Source organism: Ochlerotatus camptorhynchus, unplaced genomic scaffold (genome assembly GCF_037179485.1).
Source record: "Ochlerotatus camptorhynchus isolate MF236.1 unplaced genomic scaffold, CSIRO-AGI_Acam_v1.1 ptg000196l, whole genome shotgun sequence".
NCBI lineage: Eukaryota > Metazoa > Arthropoda > Insecta > Diptera > Culicidae > Ochlerotatus > Ochlerotatus camptorhynchus.
Window position 1 is genome coordinate 129,827 of NW_027040686.1, and position 20,759 is coordinate 150,585.

A 20,759-nucleotide genomic window follows, 5' to 3' on the forward strand; every position below is an offset into this window, starting at 1 on the left:
ATAATATACATACGCTGCATGCGAGGAACGTAACATTACGCTTTGATATCAGAATCCATGTTGTCTATTTTTGTTTTCATTATTATAGAGATTTTCAGGCTGGTTTGTCGCAATGTGTTGTACATTATGTTCGCGTAATGTTGTGACCAGGGGTTGAAACGGTTGACGTTTCTTAAGTGCGCGACAGTCTGCTTCTATTCGTACACTCATGCCACAGGAGTGGAACTTCGAATCAGAAAGTGGCTCCACTGGTCATTTGCGATCACTAGCGCACCTAGCGGTAGAAGGCATCTTCGGCCTGCAGTTAAGATAGGCAGCATGCTATGATAGTGTGAGTGCACATAGAAAGCCCATGTGGAACGCTACCACATCACATCGCTCGTTGAGCAGAAAAACGAGCACTTTTTGATTCACCGATTTGTTTGCACTTCCCCTTCTGTTCTGTGCTCATGCTCTACCGTCATCTATCTAGCACAACACAAACGGTAGAAGAACATTCGAGAAAATAGAAAGTTATCAAATAAGAAATAACTATCATATGACAATGTGTGATTCCGATCTAATACCTCAATGTTGTGTAAATGAAACCGTTTCTGATCAGAAATTTCATTACTAGGATATTTTTGCTTGCTATTTTCAGAATTCACACAAGCACCCCAACAAACAATTGAGAGCTCTTATAAAACACCTGAGTTGATCAAACGTTGAATAATAGCTTCCAGAGTTGAACAAGAATGTAGTTGTATTGCCATTTGATTAAAAGTTTTAAAAGCTGTTGGAGCACTCTTAAATGATTGTTTACGTTCGGTTTAACTATATGCTTTATAAGACCTACGATAACTTTTATAGCACCTTAGTTAAACTGATTGACAAGAGCTATATAGAACGTGAAATAAACACAACAAAACAAACCATTGGGAGCTCTTATACAACATCTGAGTTGATCAAACGTTGAAGAATAGCTTCCAGAGTTGTACAAGAATGTAGTTGTATTGCCATTTGGTTAAAAGCTTCAAAAACTGCTTGGAGCACTCTTAAATGATTGCTTACGTTCGAACAACCACAATTTTGTTGCTAAAAATAGCACAAGTGACAGGCATGTTTATATAACCATAAGGCAATGATTATTCGACTGCAAGAGAAGTTACTCAAGATGAGCTTGATATACTTCTCTCATATGATCAAAATATGTATTCAAGAATAGAGCAGATGGAAACAGAAGCGGCTGGCAATCCGGGATCATGAGTTCGAACTTGCTTCGATAAACCTTTGGTGGAGTAGAGGTAAATTATATATAGGTGTTATTAATAAATGCAAACATTAATTTAAGACATATATCATATAATCAACGATAACATTTCTAGATAAATTCTCTCAATTAATGATTAGAGAGATTAATTGAAAGAATATCAATCAAAGATTAAACAAATGCTTGTTACTACTTCCTCCATGATCACAGAATGTGAATTATGGCATAATTACATATTTTTTCAATGTGCACAAATGAATTAAATTAATAAAAACTGTACAAGCAATTATTTTGTCGTACCACGACAATTGTTAAACTAATTTTAATCTGTGAATATTGTGAGTACTTACACAACGGTTATTAAGGAGTCATTAAAAAGTGCTATAAACACTTTTCACCGCTTGCTGTATAGTAATTATTTAGGAGTCATAAAAGAGTGTAACAAACGCCTCTCAGGTTTCCTCTTTACTAAATTTCAAAGCAGCTGCCAGGAAGTGTCTACAAACGTTGTATAAGAGCTTTCACCAAAACAATAAAGCTTGACTTTAAATATGTATCTATAAACGTTGTATAAAAGTTGCTTCTATCCGGTTGTTAAGGAGTCATTGAAAAGTGCTATAAACGCTTTTCACCGCTTGCTGTACAATGATTATTTAGGAGTCATAAAAGAGTGCAACAAACGCCTCTCAGGTTTACTCTCTACTAAATTTCAAAGCAGCTGTCAAGAAGTGTCTACAAACGTTGTATACGAGCTTTCACCAAAATAATAAAGCTTGAGTTTAAATATGTATCTATAAACGTTGTATAAAAGTTGCTTCTACTTCTATACCGCGTATACATATAATGCTGTAGTTGAACAGGTTCTCCAAACCAGTGTAAACAAGAGTTTTACAGAAGTTGTAATAAACAAATTGTACAGTTATTATTCAGCATGCAGTTGAATAAAATCACAATGGAAGCGTTTCTTCAACAAGAAATTGATTTTGGATAAACGTTTTACTGAATACGTTAGACAACACCTTTGTGTTGCAGTTGTATAGGTTCTCCAAACCAGTGTAAACAAGGGTTTTATAAAAGTTGTAGTGAACACATTGTGCAATTATTATTCAACATGCAGCTGAACAAAATCAAAACGAAAGCGTTTCTTCAACTGGAAATTGTTACTTGGGACAACACTAACATCTCTTATTATGAGAAAAACTTAAATACATAAATACGTAACGGTCTTCAGAGACTGTCATATGACATTTTAGTTTGGTACTGCAGGGGACGACGGGCTTGAAGTAAAATTTAACCAAAACTTTATAAAATTTCTGCGATAAATAGAGTGACTATTGATCTTTAGAGTACATTCTCTAATTACATTGATTTTCAGAAAATTTACTTTTCATTTGATGATGTTTTATCACGAATCAAAAACAGACTAAAAAATGAAAGAAAAAAATCATGGTCACCTATAGGGGTAAGACGGCCACATGGAATATATCATGATCCTGGATATATAAAAGGTTATTGTCTTCGGCAAAATTGCACAGTAGATCAAGGCGGATAGAGAACAGTAGTACAGAATTTTTTCACTATGCGGCGCTAATTTGCAAGTTCTTTTGCAATGCCTTCAAATTTATGGTTAGTTAGTTCCGAATTCTCTCACTACGTGACACTAGTCTACGTGTGGACTTCACTTAGATGTCCTCACTTCGTAGATGGTGAGGATTTCAAGATATAGCTTATAGAAAGTTCACATGTACACTAGCGCCGCGTAACGAGGGAATTCCTAATTTACTTGTGCACCATCACAATTTCTAATAATGCCGGTAACAGAAGCTTCTTACAAGTGCTGAACCTAGTTTTAATAATTAACTACTTTTACGGATGTTCCGGATTTTCTGAAGGATCCCCCGGGGCCTCCGTATCACGAATTCAAACTGATGACAGAGGGGGGTCTAATGCTCAATTCTAGATGCTCGAAAAATCTCACACTAGCTAATCAATCTACGAATTTTTTTATTTATTTCTCGTATCTACGCATCGCCCATCATCTTTTTGCAGGAAATCTTCAGAATCGTCATCGATCTTCTTTCTATCTACTAAGCGTGCGTGCAGCTAACCACACCAAAACAAAATCTTTCCTGCATCGTAGATAGAGTCGTCCCCCTCGTTGATAAAGATATACAAATGTTTTTGAAAAAAGCCTGATATATTTCAGAAACGAAATATTGTTATTTACGCATTCAGTTTCAACCAACCAAAGGTGGCCGTCTTACCCCGAAACATGTGAAACTGTAACAACTTCTATAATACCTAATAATTTAATGAAAACTCTATATTGTTCACTATAAGTACATCGACATGTGTTTTCCTTATCGTAACGTTACTTTTATATGAAAAATTATATGATAGCTCTAAACCTATAAATTCCGCAAACAAAAATTAACAAATCCAAGCTGCCATCATACGCAATGTTTGTTTTTGTTGTTTATTTTGACGTTTCACTTGTTATCAAGCTAGAGTGTGTTTTACAACACAAACTATACTATAGCAAAGATGCATCTTTTTTTTCAAGTGTTGATTGTCTCAATAATCTAAAGGGGGCCGCCTTACTCCGGGTGGCCGTCTTACCCCGTCATCGCCTACTTTGATAGCTTGTTTTGTAAGTGTCGGAAGCTAAGGCAATTGACTGCGACGACTGCGTTGTGGCTGGTGATATAAAATTATACATTGTATCTAAAACAAAGAAGAAGAATATGAGCTATCCTAAGTTCCGATATTCGAATCACGATACTGTCTTGTTCACGCGGTTGAAAGGGTTAGGCAGTCAGAAGCAAAATTAATTTTACATGGATATAATTCTTATGAAGTAGTAATTACAATTTCTTACTGATCAAATAGATCAATGGAAGGATACTCACTATGAGAACATCGTTTTAAGATTTGATCCTTATCATAAGCAGTGCTGAACATGGGTTATTGTCATTGAAATGTTTATTGATCCATATGAAATTATTGTGATCCATGAAGTTATGGTAATAGATGACCATTTTTTTTTATCGCTCCATGGATTTATTTTTCAAAATTATTTAATTTGGATTCATTTTTAGCTGATAATAAACACGTGCAATCCACATGTTCACCACTGACTGCATTGTCATATTTTCATTTCGCGATAGTGACGAAGGCTGTTTTATCAATACCGTTGCTCATGGTTAAGATTTTGCAGAATTAGAGGGAGGAGTTTTGGTGAACGCAAATTAAGCAAAATGGTAGTAGGCAGAACGCCATTATCCTTTTTCTAGATTTGTTTCACTTCTGATGCGAGCGTTTAGCCGGCTCATAACGTAGTCTCCCTTATTCTGCGAGTCACGTGACTCTCTGTGACCGGTGAGGTGACAATGGTCACTTCGTGTGAGGGGGCTCTCCGTGCAAATCACTCCATACGAGGTGATAATTGGCACCTCACCGGTGAGAGAGAGTCACGTGACTCGCAGAATAGGGGGAGTGTTCTAGATGCACTTCCATAGTTATTAATTGCTAGGTCTATGCGAACTATTGCATGATTTTGTATATTGTGCGGCAAGCACAATGGTATGCTCAGGACAATCGAGAAAATTTCCAACCGGAAAATTTCATCGACCAGACCAGGAATCGAACCCACCACCTTTGGCTTGGTAATACCAACCGGTGGAAACTAACGATGTTAAATTGGCTCACTACTTGACTAGCCTATTGGTCCCAAGCAAATCAATTAACGTACCCCATTTTAGTAGAAATTCTAGTACAACACTATGTTTGTTTTGATCCGCTATGAAAGTTTGACAGACAAAATGAGGGGTTCGAGGATTTTCCTATGTTTCGAGGGGTGCATCAGTTAGCTTGGGACTGAAGACATTCTGGTCTTAGAGTTACCTCTATGGTAATACCGCGTCTTTTCTGACTAAACTATCTGAGTCTATAAGTCACATGAGTCATTAAGCTAACCATTCAACTACCGGTGCCGTCAAATTAATTATTCTTGATGCCAGTATATTTCAGCATTAAATTCTTTTTAATTGCCCATCAATAGGGGTTTTCAAGAGTTTCTAATTCAAGGAGAACTTTGAAGTGAGTAAACATCCATTTGACATTACCTTAGAACCCCGTTAGTTTGAATACCTAAAATCGCAAGTAAATGGCACTCGTATAGAATTTGATTAACTGGTAACCGTACACTGATGTGCAACGCCATTGGTCACCTCTTTTGGGGTACCATTGGGAATTCAGCTATTCAAACTAACGGGGTTCTACGGTATTACTTAATTTTTTTTCATTTGGGGGGTCTGGAACAGGGCTGGCAAATGTCATTTTCAATTAAAGATCTCACGTGATATTTACAGAGATCACTATATTCGGATGAGAAAACGATGATAGAGATTTTCTTCAAAATCTCATCGATTTTTTTGTCATGACAGAACGTGACAGTGTTGTGGTCATCGTAACTACTAGCTCATTTATTGCTATTAATGTTACTTGTACCGGGAAATCTTTGACTCTACCTATTACACTAGTTTACAACTAGAAGTAAAAAAAAAACTTCAATGTTTGATCTATGATCCTTATGCAAAATCGTTTGGTGAATCCAAAAAAGTAGTCGACAAAAAATCTCAGAAGGATAGTTTTATAGATAAAAAAAAAGTTTGTTTTTTGAATACCCCTGTAATAAAGTTATATCAATTACTTTAACACCAAATTAAAGGTGAGAAAGTTTGATCAATCGGAAAGTTTTTTCAGTTAGAATTTGCTGTGAGTTCGTCTTACTACAAACAAACAAAAGTGACACTTTAAATATATTTTCTTTAAACATATCGTCACGGAACTCACTAACAACATTTCACGAGCAACAATGTTGCATACAAGTTTCGATAAAATGTATAGAAACGTTAAATACGTGTACGAAGATTAACGAAGAGAAAGAGTAACATCTGTTTGACTGTGCTCTTACAATCACCATAGATTTCTTTTAAGCACTTTCTTGAAACTCTCCTTAAAATAGATAATAGGTAAACCTCAAAATTCCCTAGGAATTGCTTTCAAAGTCCGTTGGAATCCATTCCTCGAATGTACTTTAACTTATTATCTCCGTTGGAATTCTTATCAACATTCTCATGAAAATTCATCACATTGCTCTAATCTAAGATTTGGCCCATCGCTAAAAATCTGCTATTTATCAATTTTATCTAGACGAACGCGTCATTGGGACGGCACTGATGGATATTTTTGGTCGCTATTGAAAATTTAGTTGATTGTTGAATTTATGTATGGGCCCAAATTCGGGGCATTTAGGCCGACATTACATCCATTTCCCCTAAGTTGAATTTATTCCGAAACCCAGAATCTTGAATTTTGTTTCGAAATTCAGTTTCTTGGTAATAATAGAATCATAAAAATTAGTCCATAAGTCCCAGAATTTTGAAGATCTTTCTTAGTGCGGTAACCTGAAAAAATAAAGTCTTTTTCCGTGATCTCGAAATTAATGTTATGAGACGGCTCTTTTTTAATCAAGTTCATGGTTTAAAACAAATCTAAGTTCAATCTTCACTATCCAATATATTCGATTTAATAACCACTTCCTTTTCTTCTTCTTCTTCTTCTTCTTCTTCTTCTTCTTCTTCTTCTTCTTCTTCTTCTTCTTCTTCTTCTTCTTATTCTTCTTCCTCTTCTTCTTCTTCTTCACATTTTAGGGTTATTGCTTATCACATATTATTGCGTACTCTCAACTTAGTTTTCAAGATACACTTCCACAGTTATTAATTGAGAGCTTTCGTGCTAGCGGTGCCATTAGTAAGCGTGATTGTCTGTCATCTCAAAGGGCCTGGGTTCAATCCCAGTCGGGGCCGCCGGGATTTTCTGAGACATAAAATCTCTTATTACGGCGGGATCACGGAAGGGAAGTAAAGCCGTTGGTCCCCGGCCTATGAGCTGATGGATCGATATGTAGGGTCCAGGTGTGGGAGCAGCCTTCCTGTCATCGGTAGCATTGGTACTCAGTAAGGAAAACAAGACCACCGGATAAAAAAAAAAGATTTTGTACCATTCGTGTATTAGTGAAATTGTGTGGTACCTAAGTACAATCATACTCTATGCCCAGGGAAGTCGAGAAACCAAAAATTCCAAGACCGGACCGAGAATCGAACCCAGCCACCTCCACGCATGGTTTTATAGCTGCGCTTTTACCGACTGAGCTAAAGGAGGTCCTAATCTAATGTCTAATGACCAATCCTGCCTAATAATATTCGATCCACCCTCTATTCTGTGGATCATGTGACGCTCTGTCACCTCACTAGTGACAGATTGTCACAAGAATCGCAGACTCCAGAACTGCAAAAAAGCAAGATAATGTTTCAAAAAGCATGTAAACGAAACTCACAATTACTGTACATTTACCTTCTTATCATTCAAATATTCTTTATACAACATAGACATTGACTTTACAAGTTTTCAGTAATGAAAAATGTGTACATTTATTTGCATAATATCTATATAAAATATTTGATTGTATATGTCTGCCCTATTTAAGGTAATGCATTTAGGTTCCGCGGAATTCAGTGGCACAAAACGAAGTTTTTACTTTATACTTAAAATATAAAAAAAACATCATAATTTTCTACACGCGTAAATATCAGAATCCAAATCAGCATCCCTTTCACGTTGGATTAGTTCTAATTCGACCAGAATCAAAATAGTTACAGCGATGTTTCGAATTTTGAGTTTCGTTTGATTCCGCCTAAACCTGATATGAAACGCATATTTAATCTTTAATATCCTTTTTATATAATATCTTTGTAGTTTTCAAAATATCCTTCAACTACTTACGCTTTATAAAATTTAAAATCAATAACAATTTCAATTCAATATTTGGTCACAGACTGGTTGAACCGTAGCAGCAAATAAATCTTATGTTTTTCGCACTCATGGTAGATTAAATAACAGTCCCCATGTCAGCCTTAATTGACGCTGGCGCCGTTTTAATAATCCTTTTAAATACAAACTGCAGTATCTGTTGAGGACCCAAGTCACAACGAGCCGGTCATATACTGTATGGAAGATTGAGAAATCCTTACATTCGTTGATTGTTGGCACGATTATGGGACTCAACCATTGGACCTGAACCGTCGAGTTACCTATCGATGTGTAAACAATAAATAATAACAAACAAAGAAAACATCAAAACACGAAGGCTCCCGCTATCTTCTGACTTTTAGTACATCGATGATGATGCTTGCCTTGCCCGAGAGCAAAACAATAATAATTTGGTATTACCTATGCGGCATGTACACAAGTTTCACGAGATAACGTATTTTTTTTTCTCCCATTCGATACGTTTCTCGAAACCAACGGGAAGCTTCAATTGATGTGGAACAAATCAGCGTTACTTGAATCACACGTCCAAATAATTAAACACGACTGAATCAGCAAAAATCGCACCAGCCACCACATGTTTGATCAAATTTTCTTCTCCAGTTACATCACTCATCATCGGTAATTCAAGGAACATTAACCCTTGCCTTCCACTCGAGAATAACGGAGGTGCATCCTAACAGAATTGGCGAGCGAATAGGAGCACTGCGGATATTCTCTCGTTGCTCGCAGCGCAGTACTCTCGGTGCCCCAGAAAGAGGACATTCATCTCAGTAAGCTTTTCTTGCGTGTGTTTTCCACGGGTTCCTTTGTGCACTGCACTTTATCCCGAGATTGCACAAAAAGAAGATTTTTTTACAACCACCACCAACTGCAGCGCTTGAAGTGCCGGTCGGAAAATCACCAACCACCCACTCGGCGAAGGGACGATGGTATTTCGCTGCACTGCAAACCAACAACGGTGCAAGTGCAGCACGTTGGCTGAGCATGGCGTCGTAAAATTTGTGTTGTTCTGTTTATTCTTCAATTGATTGATTGTGCGAAATACTGACCAAATGGGATGCACACGATCGTGCACCATCAGTGCAATTAACGTTATCGTGTGCGGCGTGGATGCTAATTTTAATTTGTTGTTTTTGATAAAGGAATGGTGCCGATTGCTTACATTAGTTTCTCGTTGTAGATTAGAAATAGATTTAATGAATTCGTACAAATTTTAGGATTGAGTTTAGGCTTCGATAACATTGACATGTTTCAACAAAATTACCACTTAATTGATCTACGTGGATAGCTAAATCCGCCATGTTGGTTCTGCTATAAATTTGAAATTCGTTCTCAGTTTGTCACGTAGTCACTATCATTTTCTTCAACTGAAGCTTACATAGAATGAAGAGTCAAAATGTTGTTTGAAAATCAATCATAGATACCTTATTGACCAGCAAATTCCCATAAAGATAACATGAATTCTTTCAGTAAATGCTACATTCACTGTTTCACTGGGTGACGTTGCAGTTACACTTCTGTGATGCAGGTTTGCACTTCTTACAATCAATCAATAGATAGTACTAGGAATTATAATCTAACACATAAATTCGAATATGTATCACTTTAGAAGGAAGACTCATTATAACACACACAAAATAGTAATGTTAAGAATAGAACACTTTTTGCCCGAGATGCAACTTAGTTTGCATCCGGAAGCGAACTATTCCGTGGCACGACTGGTCTGGAATTTATGGCTCCGTCCGACTGACATACAGGTCTTGCAGGAATCCGGCTTCAACGAGTCGTCTTTCCAATAAGATGTAAATCGTATGATCGATCATACGATATTTCGGTTTTGGTGAAGGTTAGATGTTCACTTTGGTGTAAGTGCAATTGAATGCATCTGACGTCACCGTTCAGACCAATTTATGAATAGTTTCTAATTTAGAAGCACTTCAGTATGCAATTAACTTAGATGTAATTACAGAAATCTAATGCAAAATATAGAATTTATATCTTTTGAATTATAACGTAATGCATTAGAAACAAATAAGCCTAGTTGAACAAAGTATAAAAAAAATAAGAAAAACTGATTTACAGTGGAAAAAATGACGTCACCATAGACTATGCATATATGACATATATGCTGTTAGGCTGAATTTGACCTAGCATATGCAGTCCTATTGGATCACATTTTTTGCCGGTTTGGCTATACCCATACTGTAGTGAAAGCCTACAAAATATAAGAGTGTCCCATTTTCCAATGCTTACTCTTAGGCAACACATATACAATGGAAATCTACAACTAACACGCTTGCATATTAGTCTAGCCAAACAATCTTCAAGAAGTCCTTAAGGAATAGACGATCCCTTGAAAGACAGTTGTGCAATTTATAATTTATTGCCAAGGTTGATTGCATAGACAAAGCAATTATACCTTACTAATAATCTAAATCAACTTGGTTCCATTTTGGTCGATCCTCTGGTATGACTGCTGACTATGTTACCAATATAATACTATTTATATAACACATTTACATAGAAAAACCTACCTAAATTTAATTATGTGATAAGTTGACTTTAATAATTATGGAGAATTTTATTATACTATTACAATGTTAATTTTCCGATTGGATTGCAACAGGCAGGTGTCCTAAGCTATCGATGTTTCTGGAATTTTAACATAATAATCCAATCCAAATCCAATAAGATACAGACACTTACGTACGATCACATACGATCGCATACATCTTCTACAGAAAGAGAATGAAGAAAAGAAAGTTCTGGTCTATGAAAGTGAGAACCGTGCTCTTGACCTTCATGTCACGCGATTGCATTATGCTATAAACGAAAAGCACTATGGTCGACATGTTGCCAGTTGGAATCAAGTGATGTGGTATGAATCGTGGTAAATTGGGTAAACATTAGTTTCTCAAATACAACCAAATGCATGAGATCGTTTTGCGCATTTCGCACCAAAAGACTCCTGCGTTAAGAACAATTACTCGAATTGTTGTTCGTTCAGGCCTAAGTAAAAAAAATCTATCACCGCTAGTAGTTTCTTAACTGTAGCTAAATGTATTTATGCTTTAAGCAATTGCTTTATCGAAAAAAAGTAAGAGTTTGTATCCAAGACACGACCGTAGATTTGACGTAGGATTACGAAAGGTAGTTTTGATGTCACAGTAAAAGTATAGTAAATATTAAAAGCGATTTCTTAAATCGTTATTACTGAAAAAGATCTATAGGTTGAAATTCGGAAGCAATTTCAGAGTGCTGGTTTTTATGTTGTAATGTTGCCAATCCTGGACGATATGTCTTGGATAAAAGCTCTTACTTGAACTCTTTACTTAACTCTTCTATGTGTGGTCCTGAAAAGGACCGAAGGGTTGAAAGCTTGGAAGCCAGTTTAGAACAATGCTGTGGAATTATTTCCTCGATGTTCTTGGAGGTGGTCCGCTATGGTCATGCGTTGCACCTGGATCGTTTGGTGAACATTTTGGTGAAAGACGATGGCATAGTAGTCCTCAATTGATGTTCTTGGCGAATCAATACGTTACAAACAATGTACATCTTCGTTTCAAAGGGATATAGTCAAATGTTCTTTACCTTGCCTTGAAGACCTTTCTCCAGCATTCCAACCAGTAGATACAGCAATGTTGTCGCTAGCCGTTCTGTCTAGGTAACATCGATTTCTTTCAGCATCAATTTTCGGCTGCTTCTTCGGAGGTTTGTCCGCTTGCAGTTCAATTGCGCGCCCGCGCTTGTATTGTGTAGCAAAATGCTGCGACATGACTATATCGATAAACTCGCAAACAATTTCTCAAATATCACTTATACCCCGTACAGACTATGGCTTATATCATGTAATATAGGCTGTCTTGCAATGAGCACTTATACATAGGATTTCCAGTGAAAACTAGATGTATGAGTGCTCATTGCAAGACAGCGTTATAGTTATATACGCTGTAATGTGAACGGGGTTTTACCATAGAGGTAACTCTAAGACCAGAAGGTCCCGAAGAAACGAGCTCAACTTTTTGGCTCAGCTCTGGTACTATCTTCCGTTCCAAGCTAATCGATTCACCCCTCGAAACATAGGAAAATCCACTAACCCCTCATTTTATCTGTCAAACTTTCATACCGAATCAAAATCAACATAGTGTAGTGCTGGAATTTATACTAGAATGGGCTACGTTAGTCGATTTGCTTGGGACCAATAGGCTAGTCAAGTAGTGAGCCAATTTTAAATCGTTAGTTTCGTATTGATTGTTGGTTTTACTTCGTACTACAATTGTAGAAATTTGAAAAGATTGAACAGCCCATTAATTTTGGTACTCGGAAATTAAATCTGTGTTAATGAAAACACATCAATCACAGAATCTGAGCATATCGGACGGTTGTGCTTTTGGATGCAAATTAGAAGCCCCTCTTATTAAAAAAATTCGGTAAGAATTTTATTGAATCAAAAAGACAATCGATGATTTTTAATTGTCGTAGCAACAGTTGCACATTAGTGCAATTTTCAATAGTGACCTTTTGAAAATTGATATTCTTAATTTTAGCAGATTATTGTAGAAAAATTCATTTTTCTTTTTTTAAATTAGAAAAAATTAAAAAATTAAAAACGTAAATCGATAGGAATTTTTCTACAATAATCTGCTAAAATTAAGAATATCAATTTTCAAAAGGTCACTATTGAAAATTGCACTAATGTGCAACTGTTGCTACGACAATTAAAAATCATCGATTGTCTTTTTGATTCAATAAAATTCTTACCGAATTTTTTTAATAAGAGGGGCTTCTAATTTGCATCCAAAAGCACAACCGTCCGATATGCTCAGATTCTGTGATTGATGTGTTTTCCCTAACACAGATTTAATTTCCGAATACCAAAATTAATGGGCTGTTCAATCTTTTCAAATTTCTACAATTGTAGTACGAAGTAAAACCAACAATCAATACGAAACTAACGATTTAAAATTGGCTCACTACTTGACTAGCCTATTGGTCCCAAGCAAATCGACTAACGTAGCCCATTCTAGTATAAATTCCAGCACTACACTATGTTGATTTTGATTCGGTATGAAAGTTTGACAGATAAATTGAGGGGTTAGTGGATTTTCCTATGTTTCGAGGGGTGAATCGATTAGCTTGGAACGGAAGATAGTACCAGAGCTGAGCCAAAAAGTTGAGCTCGTTTCTTCGGGACCTTCTGGTCTTAGAGTTACCTCTATGGTAAAACCCCATCATCTCAGACCACTTTCATGCCGGGACCGACTTTAGTTTTTTTTAATTGCACCCCCAATGTTGCCTTAAAATACATGGTATGTTAGATTCAAACATATGGGATCTGACATCCGATTGTCAAATGTTCAGAAAATACTATTTAACAAATGTCTTGAAAAGGACCGTTTTGCCGTGATGGCTGAGTAATGCTGAGCTATTAGGGTTTTCAACACAGATGAGGCTGGTGAGCTGTATGTTGTTTGGAACGAGGGTAACGCGCTTGGCATAGACGACCCACATCGACTCACGTAGAGCTATTGATTCCGATCACTAGCGGTGCGGCTTCTTCCTCCTTCTTCGGCAAATGGGCGCTCATGTGGGCTGCAGCTCGCTGCTTGCGGGCAGCCTTTCGTCGTGTACTGGAGAACAATCTACAACGCAACGCGCCGAAAGCACTGCTGATGCTGCTGATGATGACGACCGACCGGACACCACAACTCACGGTGATTGAATAAGCACCGTTCAGTGAGACCGGATGGAATTCAATTTTGAAATCTGCACAGTTCGAAAAAGTAGTGTAAATTTCTGTTCAATATGATGCACATAAATGGAGCGTCACATATCATATACGTTTACATTATATATCATGTAAAGTTCTGACACTATTCATACAATGTAGCAAATATTGTATACAAAAGTCCATCTTTGTAAACAACATTGTTTACAAGTTGGTTGGTTTCGTGAGATGAAATACAAGTTTACGTGAATGAATTTTTACATCACAATTAAAATTCAGAATTTTTATCTGTGTGTTAAGGGGAAGCGCTTTTTCAGGCAATCGGTGATAATTTTGATCACCATTGTAACAGTTGGACATTTGTATAATTTTCAATAGTGACCTTTTGAAAATTATTAAAGTGTTCATTCTAGCAGATTCGTAGAAAAAAATCCAATCGATTGGTTTGTTTAGAATTAATATCAATTCACTATTGACAGAGTTATAGGTGGTCAAAACCTGACCACTTTTCGTAACGCGGTTGATTTTGGATTTTGGAAATTGTACCCCCATTATATTGCCGAAAGACGTAATCCTACGTCAAAACTGAGAGATTATCTTTAGCGCAAGAGTCTATTTTCGTGCAGGAGTCTACGTCAAAAAAAGCAAATGATGAATCCTGATGAATGTGAGCATCTTAGTGGAATACCTGTATAATGAGAGAGAGAAGGATTAGTATTTTCCATTTAATTCCACTACTTTATTTGCTTATCCTTGACAGATACGCGTATTTCGTCTACAATGTGCAGACTTCTTCAGTGTCTTGTACTAATACTCGACTGTACTAGTGTCTTGTACTAGTCGAGTATTAGTACAAGACACTGAAGAAGTCTGCACATTGTAGACGAAATACGCGTATCTGTCAAGGATAAGCAAATAAAGTAGTGGAATTAAATGGAAAATACTAATCCTTCTCTCTCTCTCAATATACAAATGATGAATGTAAATTGGGTTCTTTAATTTTGAAAAATATATAGGTTTTTGAATATTATCTGAAAGAGCATTGTTTAATGAGCAGACCGATGGTTTTTTCGAATCCACACACTTTTCTCTCGATTTTTAAATCAAGATATAAAGCAAAATAATAACTTCACTGTTTGACACTAAACTGACAAACTGACAGCTCGCTCCCATACAAAGTGACACCGAGGGGCGCTAATAAGGTGATTTTTGCAAATGTAATCGTTCTTATTTAAAATAGTTCCAGTGTATCAAAATTAATTAAATTTTGGGTTTGGGTTCCATTTCTAATGCAGATTACGAATATGCATTTACCATAGAACCCAATTTCTAGAAAACTTGATTCGGGCTACTTAGTATATTGGAACAAGTATGCATTTAGACAGGCAGTCTCAATACTAATCAATATCAAACCGTCAACATCATAGAAAGCGTATCTATTGCAGGATTAATGAATTATTTTGAATATTTTTCAATGCAGCGAACTCACCATGAACCGATGTCGACTCACGTAAATTTTGTGGTAAGGTAAGTGTGCCAGATTTTGCACTAGTGGTCCAATTTGGTTCTTTATGGCCTTTATCACATTTTGCAAAATCTATGCTCTAACCCTGAATCGAAATAAATTTTGAAAAGAATGAAATATGTGAAATTTAATACATGGCCAATTATAGGACCACTAAGGCCAAAAACAGGAACACTTACCCTAAGGAACAACAAATATTCAAGGAATTTCAATGGATGTTAAAGATTGTATTAAAAAAAATGAGGCACATTCATATGTTTGTAAAATTTTAGAGTGTTGGTAAAAAATACCAGAATTTGTCTGAAACTAGCTAACAGTGTAATGTTTACGCCGACAGAGTTTCATCACAGTTGTCCAAGTGGTTACAGTGATGGCGTCGGAACATGAACAGAAGTGAAAACCTGGGACGGAACTTGACAATCGGGTAGCGATTTCGAGCCAATTAGCTGTCAAAGCCGAGCCAATTCCAGCCAAATCCAGTAGCAATCGTGGAATCAAAAGGACTGAGGGATCACATCAATCTGACTGGCAGTGATGCCGGAAGCAATTTTGACGTCAATGGCGTTGTTAATTGTTTATATTTGTGAAAGTAAAGTTACAAAATAGGGTCCACGGCGTGCTTTAAGCGATGGAAATTCTTGTTTGTTTATGGTAGTTTTTTTTTGTGTTAAGCAAAAATGATGTACAAGGTGCTAAACTGCGGTAGAAACTCCGAATAAAATTAAAATTAAAATAGAAGAATCATTCTTCAATCCTGGCATCATTGGTGAACTTCGTTAAACACCATGCACTACGGGCATTCATCAAAAACATTAAGAAGAGTGAGAAGCTGGATTGTCAAGTCAAGTAGTTGGATCGGAAACACAGATTAATGGAAACTGGAGTTCTACGTCGCCAAATCCATGTTGGCCGTTTTTGAGACCGTCCGGAAGAAGCAGCTGTCAAAATTTGCCGAAAAATTTCGTGTCTGGCAGGCGATCTGTGGATGTGGTAAAATGAGTCAGCCCTTCATTACATCTGGCACCATTAACGGATAAATTTACAAGGATGAATGCCTACAGGAGCACATCCTGTCCTTTCTAAAGTCCCATGGAGGCCAGACGCTGTTTTGGCCGGATTTGGCATGTTGCCATTACGTCCGACCAGTCTTAGACTGGTACAAAGACAACAATGTTGTTTTTGTACCTAAAGAGGTCAACCCTCCGAACACGCCGGGCTATTATGAAGGCAAACTTTTGCAAATCCTCTAAGGTGTTGGAAAATACACTGGATTTGAAGAGTGGTTGAAACTGTCGAAACAAGATGGATCCACTAATGCCCAAACTCTAATAAGCAGTGTCAAGGTAAAAGCATAGAGGTAACTCTAAGACCACTGGGTCCCGAAGAAAATCATTATTATTTTTGGCTCACTCAGTACCAGAACAACGGTCCCAAGCAGTCCCAAGCTATTTCACTCACCCCTGCATGTTCTGCATGAATCCACACACCCCTGATGTTATCTGTCAAACTTTCATAGCGAATCAAAACAAACATAGTGTAGTAATAGAATTTCAACTAGAATATGGTACGTTAATCGTTTGCTTGGGACCAATAGGCTACTAAAGTGGTGAGCCAATTTAAAATCGGTAGTTTCGTATTGATTGTTGGTAAAAGTGTGGACATTAGGATATGGAGAAGAGGTTCAATAAAGTAATTATCAATCTTTTAAATTTGTCGAACCTCTTAACGGAATCCCTTTATGAAGAGCTTTGAGTGTGTTGGTTTATTTCCTTTTAATTCCATTAAAATTGCTTGTCTTTTGACAGATACGCGTATTTCGTCTACTACTTGCAGACTTCATCAGTGACAAGTACTCAAAACCACTGAAGAATCCATATTTTATCTACGAGTTATATACTAATCAATAGGTACTAAAAATCAGCAGGTATCCACTACCATGTTTCCAAAGTCCTTTTCGTCTGACCAATGTAGATCTCTGGACAAGAGATTTTGTAGACTCCGATTTTCCCTAAGACATTTATTGAATCTTATGTTGATCCTAACAGTGACTTCAGCTGATTTGTCCTGCTGCTGAATACTAAATCTTGACCAAAACTTCTATATGTACTTCGAAATCAATGGTTTGTTAATGTTTTTGTCGAAATTCACCGCTATGTGAATTGTTCATGGCTAACTTAGAAAATACTCTGGAGGATAGGAATTTGTTGCCCAAGTGTTGGTAAAGGTACGTGGATGACATTTTTAGCATTGTCAAAAGGGAAGATTTATCAAAAATTTTGGAGGTCATAAGCAACGTTCACAAGGACATCAAATTTATTCACGAAGAAGAGAGAAACGGCAGATCGCTTTTCACCACATGGTTCACAGGATGCAAACTCTTCCTCTTAGCGATACAGGCAAATCAAAGGAAATAGCTCACATTTTTGAAATCGCTAGATACCTGCTTTATCAACTCCAATTGACAGAAATGTTGAAAACAGTTTGAACACGTTTTTACAACGCTTCAAACTTCTCAGGTGAGTGTGACTAGTGTAGACAACGTCTTTTTCTTCGGAAACCTTTTAATTTGAACTGCATATATCGGCAACTCGAAATCAGCCGCGTATATTTAATTTAAAGAAAAACCTGGCATAACATGTTTGCTCAATCGTAAAAACATAATTAGATTAAAGCTGAAAGACTACGGAATCGTTTGAATATGTTTTAATTGTTTAGGTGACAAAATACAGTGTAAACAATCAATGGGTGCCGAAACCATAATTTACCTTACCAAATTTTCTAATAAATCTCTGGTAGAAATTTTACCAGGATACTATTTTGGTTTCTCTCTTACTTCAATAGCCAAAATATTGGATAGATGACTATTTTGCAAATCAAGTTCAATACGGAGAAGCCTCACCTAAGCTGGACGGATTATCGTCACAGAATTATGTAACCACAGACCAAACACTTCACATGTTGTTCGTCGCTCACTCATTTTGAGGAACCTAAAATGAGTTTTTTCATGTTGTGACAGATGCCACGTAGTTTGTCATTTGGTTAATACTGAGCATGCTGCCCTCTACAGTGAAGCGTTTTATCGATGATGGTTTACGAACAAAAATATAAGCAGTGCTATGTCCGTTTCTCTGTGCTTCAACCCTACTGCGCGACGCTGAAATTTATCACAGTGCTTGATGCACTTAATCCTGATAACGACCTGTTAATATCGTAAATTTTCCTTTCATTCGAATTTCGTACAATAAAGAGTGAGTTATAGTATTTCTGGAAGCGCATTTGTCATATCGACTTATCAGGGAAGGTGAAGCATAAAATTAATGAGTTTTGTTCTGCAACATATCGTATGCATGTGGCGTGGAATAGTATATGTGAGCTTGCCTCTCGAATGTCGATCTAAAAGTGGGACCAGGTGTCGCCCAATATGGTAAACAATTTGAAACAATGAATATTTCGAAACACAAAGGAACCCAACAGCGGGCAATACTTACCGTAGCTCAATAAATAATCCGATTAGAATTGCAGTCACTGTGATGACGGTACTGTGCACCCAGGCACCGAACAGATGGCTAGCGACGGTCAGCGAGGACTGTTGCAGTTGATTTTGGGGCTCGGTGGGCTTCCGGTAAGGGTTGCAGTCTGGATCAATGGATCTAGAAGGATCGTCGTCGGTGGCGGAGGCGTTGTGGGCATCGAGGCTAGGGCTTCGCACTTTAAATTAACACCATCATCGTCGTCGTCGTCGTTTCCACCATCAACATCACAACAATATCATTTCGTTGGGATAACAACAATAGCAAACAACAGAAGTTTAAATTAGATTACAGGTTTTTCTAGTATTATCTCCCGACTTATTGGCTGCTGGAGACGGCCAAGATCACTTGCGTTTGGGAAGGTAGAGGTAGAGAGATAGAGGGGCGGGAGGAAGAGAAAGCAGCGAATAATTTTGAACTGACTGCCACTTGAGCTTCCACTTTTGGCCGAATTAGTATGCTTGCTGATTTTTGAATTTCGAATTTCGCCTGGCGCTGATTGATTCTATTTTTAATAAAATATCTCACTTTTTGCTCGGTCGATTTGAGTTTTTGTTTTTACTTAATTGATTCGTGGCTCAATGATTCGATTTTATGTTTCAATAAATGATGTCGGCCTATCGATGTATTCATATGCTTGTGCAGTTTTCTTTGCTCACTTTTCGGGAACGCAACTTCTTTGCCGTGTGTCGATTATGCTCTCACCCAGTTTTGTGTGTCCGAATGGCTTGCTTTACTTCGATGTTATTTATTCTTCCTTGACGGTCGAATCTGTGCGAGATTGAGAGAAAATTTGAAGATTCTGATAGCATTTATCACTTAACGGAGGATTAATGTAAAAATTCTAACACTCGTATAAAAAGAATTCCTCAAATCCTCCCCATTTGGCTCACAGAAACACACACACTCGTGACAACCGTAACCAATTGCTAGTAATTATGTCGGTCACAGACTTTACGCGTATCGATAAACACTTGTGCCCTGCAAACGTAGGTGTAACACTTCTGCGAACAAGTACAACACCCCTCGAATCCAATCCACATAGAATATATGATACTCGCGACCACACAAAACCCGTCTTCCGAACCCTTCCAGGAGTGACTCTGACCTCCTGAATCTGTACCAATAAAACCAGATCTAGTGGATCTTCCAGAACTCGGACGCGCTTCCGATCCCGACGTCGTTCGGCGAAGAAATTTTTCTCTTCTGCAGCAACGCTAGTGTCCAAGTGTCAAGAGAAGGACGTAACAAGGTCGTTGAATTGTCTGGCGGTTTACTACGCGAGTCTCTTTCTCTCGTGAATAGCAGCGGTAAGTAGTCCGTTGAATTGATTGGTACGACCAAAACCCAACTCTGTATATTAAATTCGCTCACCAACCGGTATAAGGCGCATGCGTTTCGCTCTTTCTCAATCTCTCTCTCTCTGGTTTCCGTGATGGTTCACCCGCCCCCACCACCCACCGCGATCCGATCGACCGATCTACCAACCTTACCGAAATGCGCGCCTCTCCTGATGGTGGTCCCTATCAACCTACCTACATACCTACATCTTCATCCTGAATGCAAAAGTTCAAGCAATGATGTTCATTAATAAAACACGGTGCTCTCAGAGAGGGGCCCTGTACTGGTTGTTATCGCATATGTAACATTAAAAAATCTCACTCACCATCGAAAGTGCCTTTGATTGTGGTGGACCAAAACATTGGATGGGCACACGAACACACCCTTAACCGGGGAGAACTCGAAGAGAGAATCGTGATTCCCAAGGGACAAACACTGACAAAGGGCAAAGGGGGCCACTGCACTTTCAGAAGCCGCACGGAATGGTGGTTG

General features: G+C 37.6%; 1 protein-coding gene across 7 annotated transcripts in view; it reads right to left on the reverse strand.

Moving 5' to 3' along the window:
• Gbs-76A (Glycogen binding subunit 76A) overlaps positions 1–20,240 on the reverse strand; it is a 55,211-nt gene extending 34,971 nt beyond the window's left edge. Inside the window, exons 1-3 of one of the 7 annotated variants that reach the window (XM_065223722.1) lie at positions 20,050–20,240; positions 19,455–19,697; positions 18,885–19,104 (exon numbers count right to left, since the gene is read on the reverse strand). In XM_065223722.1, the coding sequence (XP_065079794.1) occupies positions 18,885–19,104; position 19,455 (221 nt within the window). In that variant the 5' untranslated portion in view covers positions 19,456–19,697; positions 20,050–20,240. Of the gene's footprint in view, positions 1–18,884; positions 19,105–19,454 lie in introns of those variants that run through there. The other 6 variants (XM_065223723.1, XM_065223721.1, XM_065223720.1 and 3 more) reach the window with 6 other exon arrangements.
• Between the last annotated feature and the right edge of the window lie 519 nt (positions 20,241–20,759).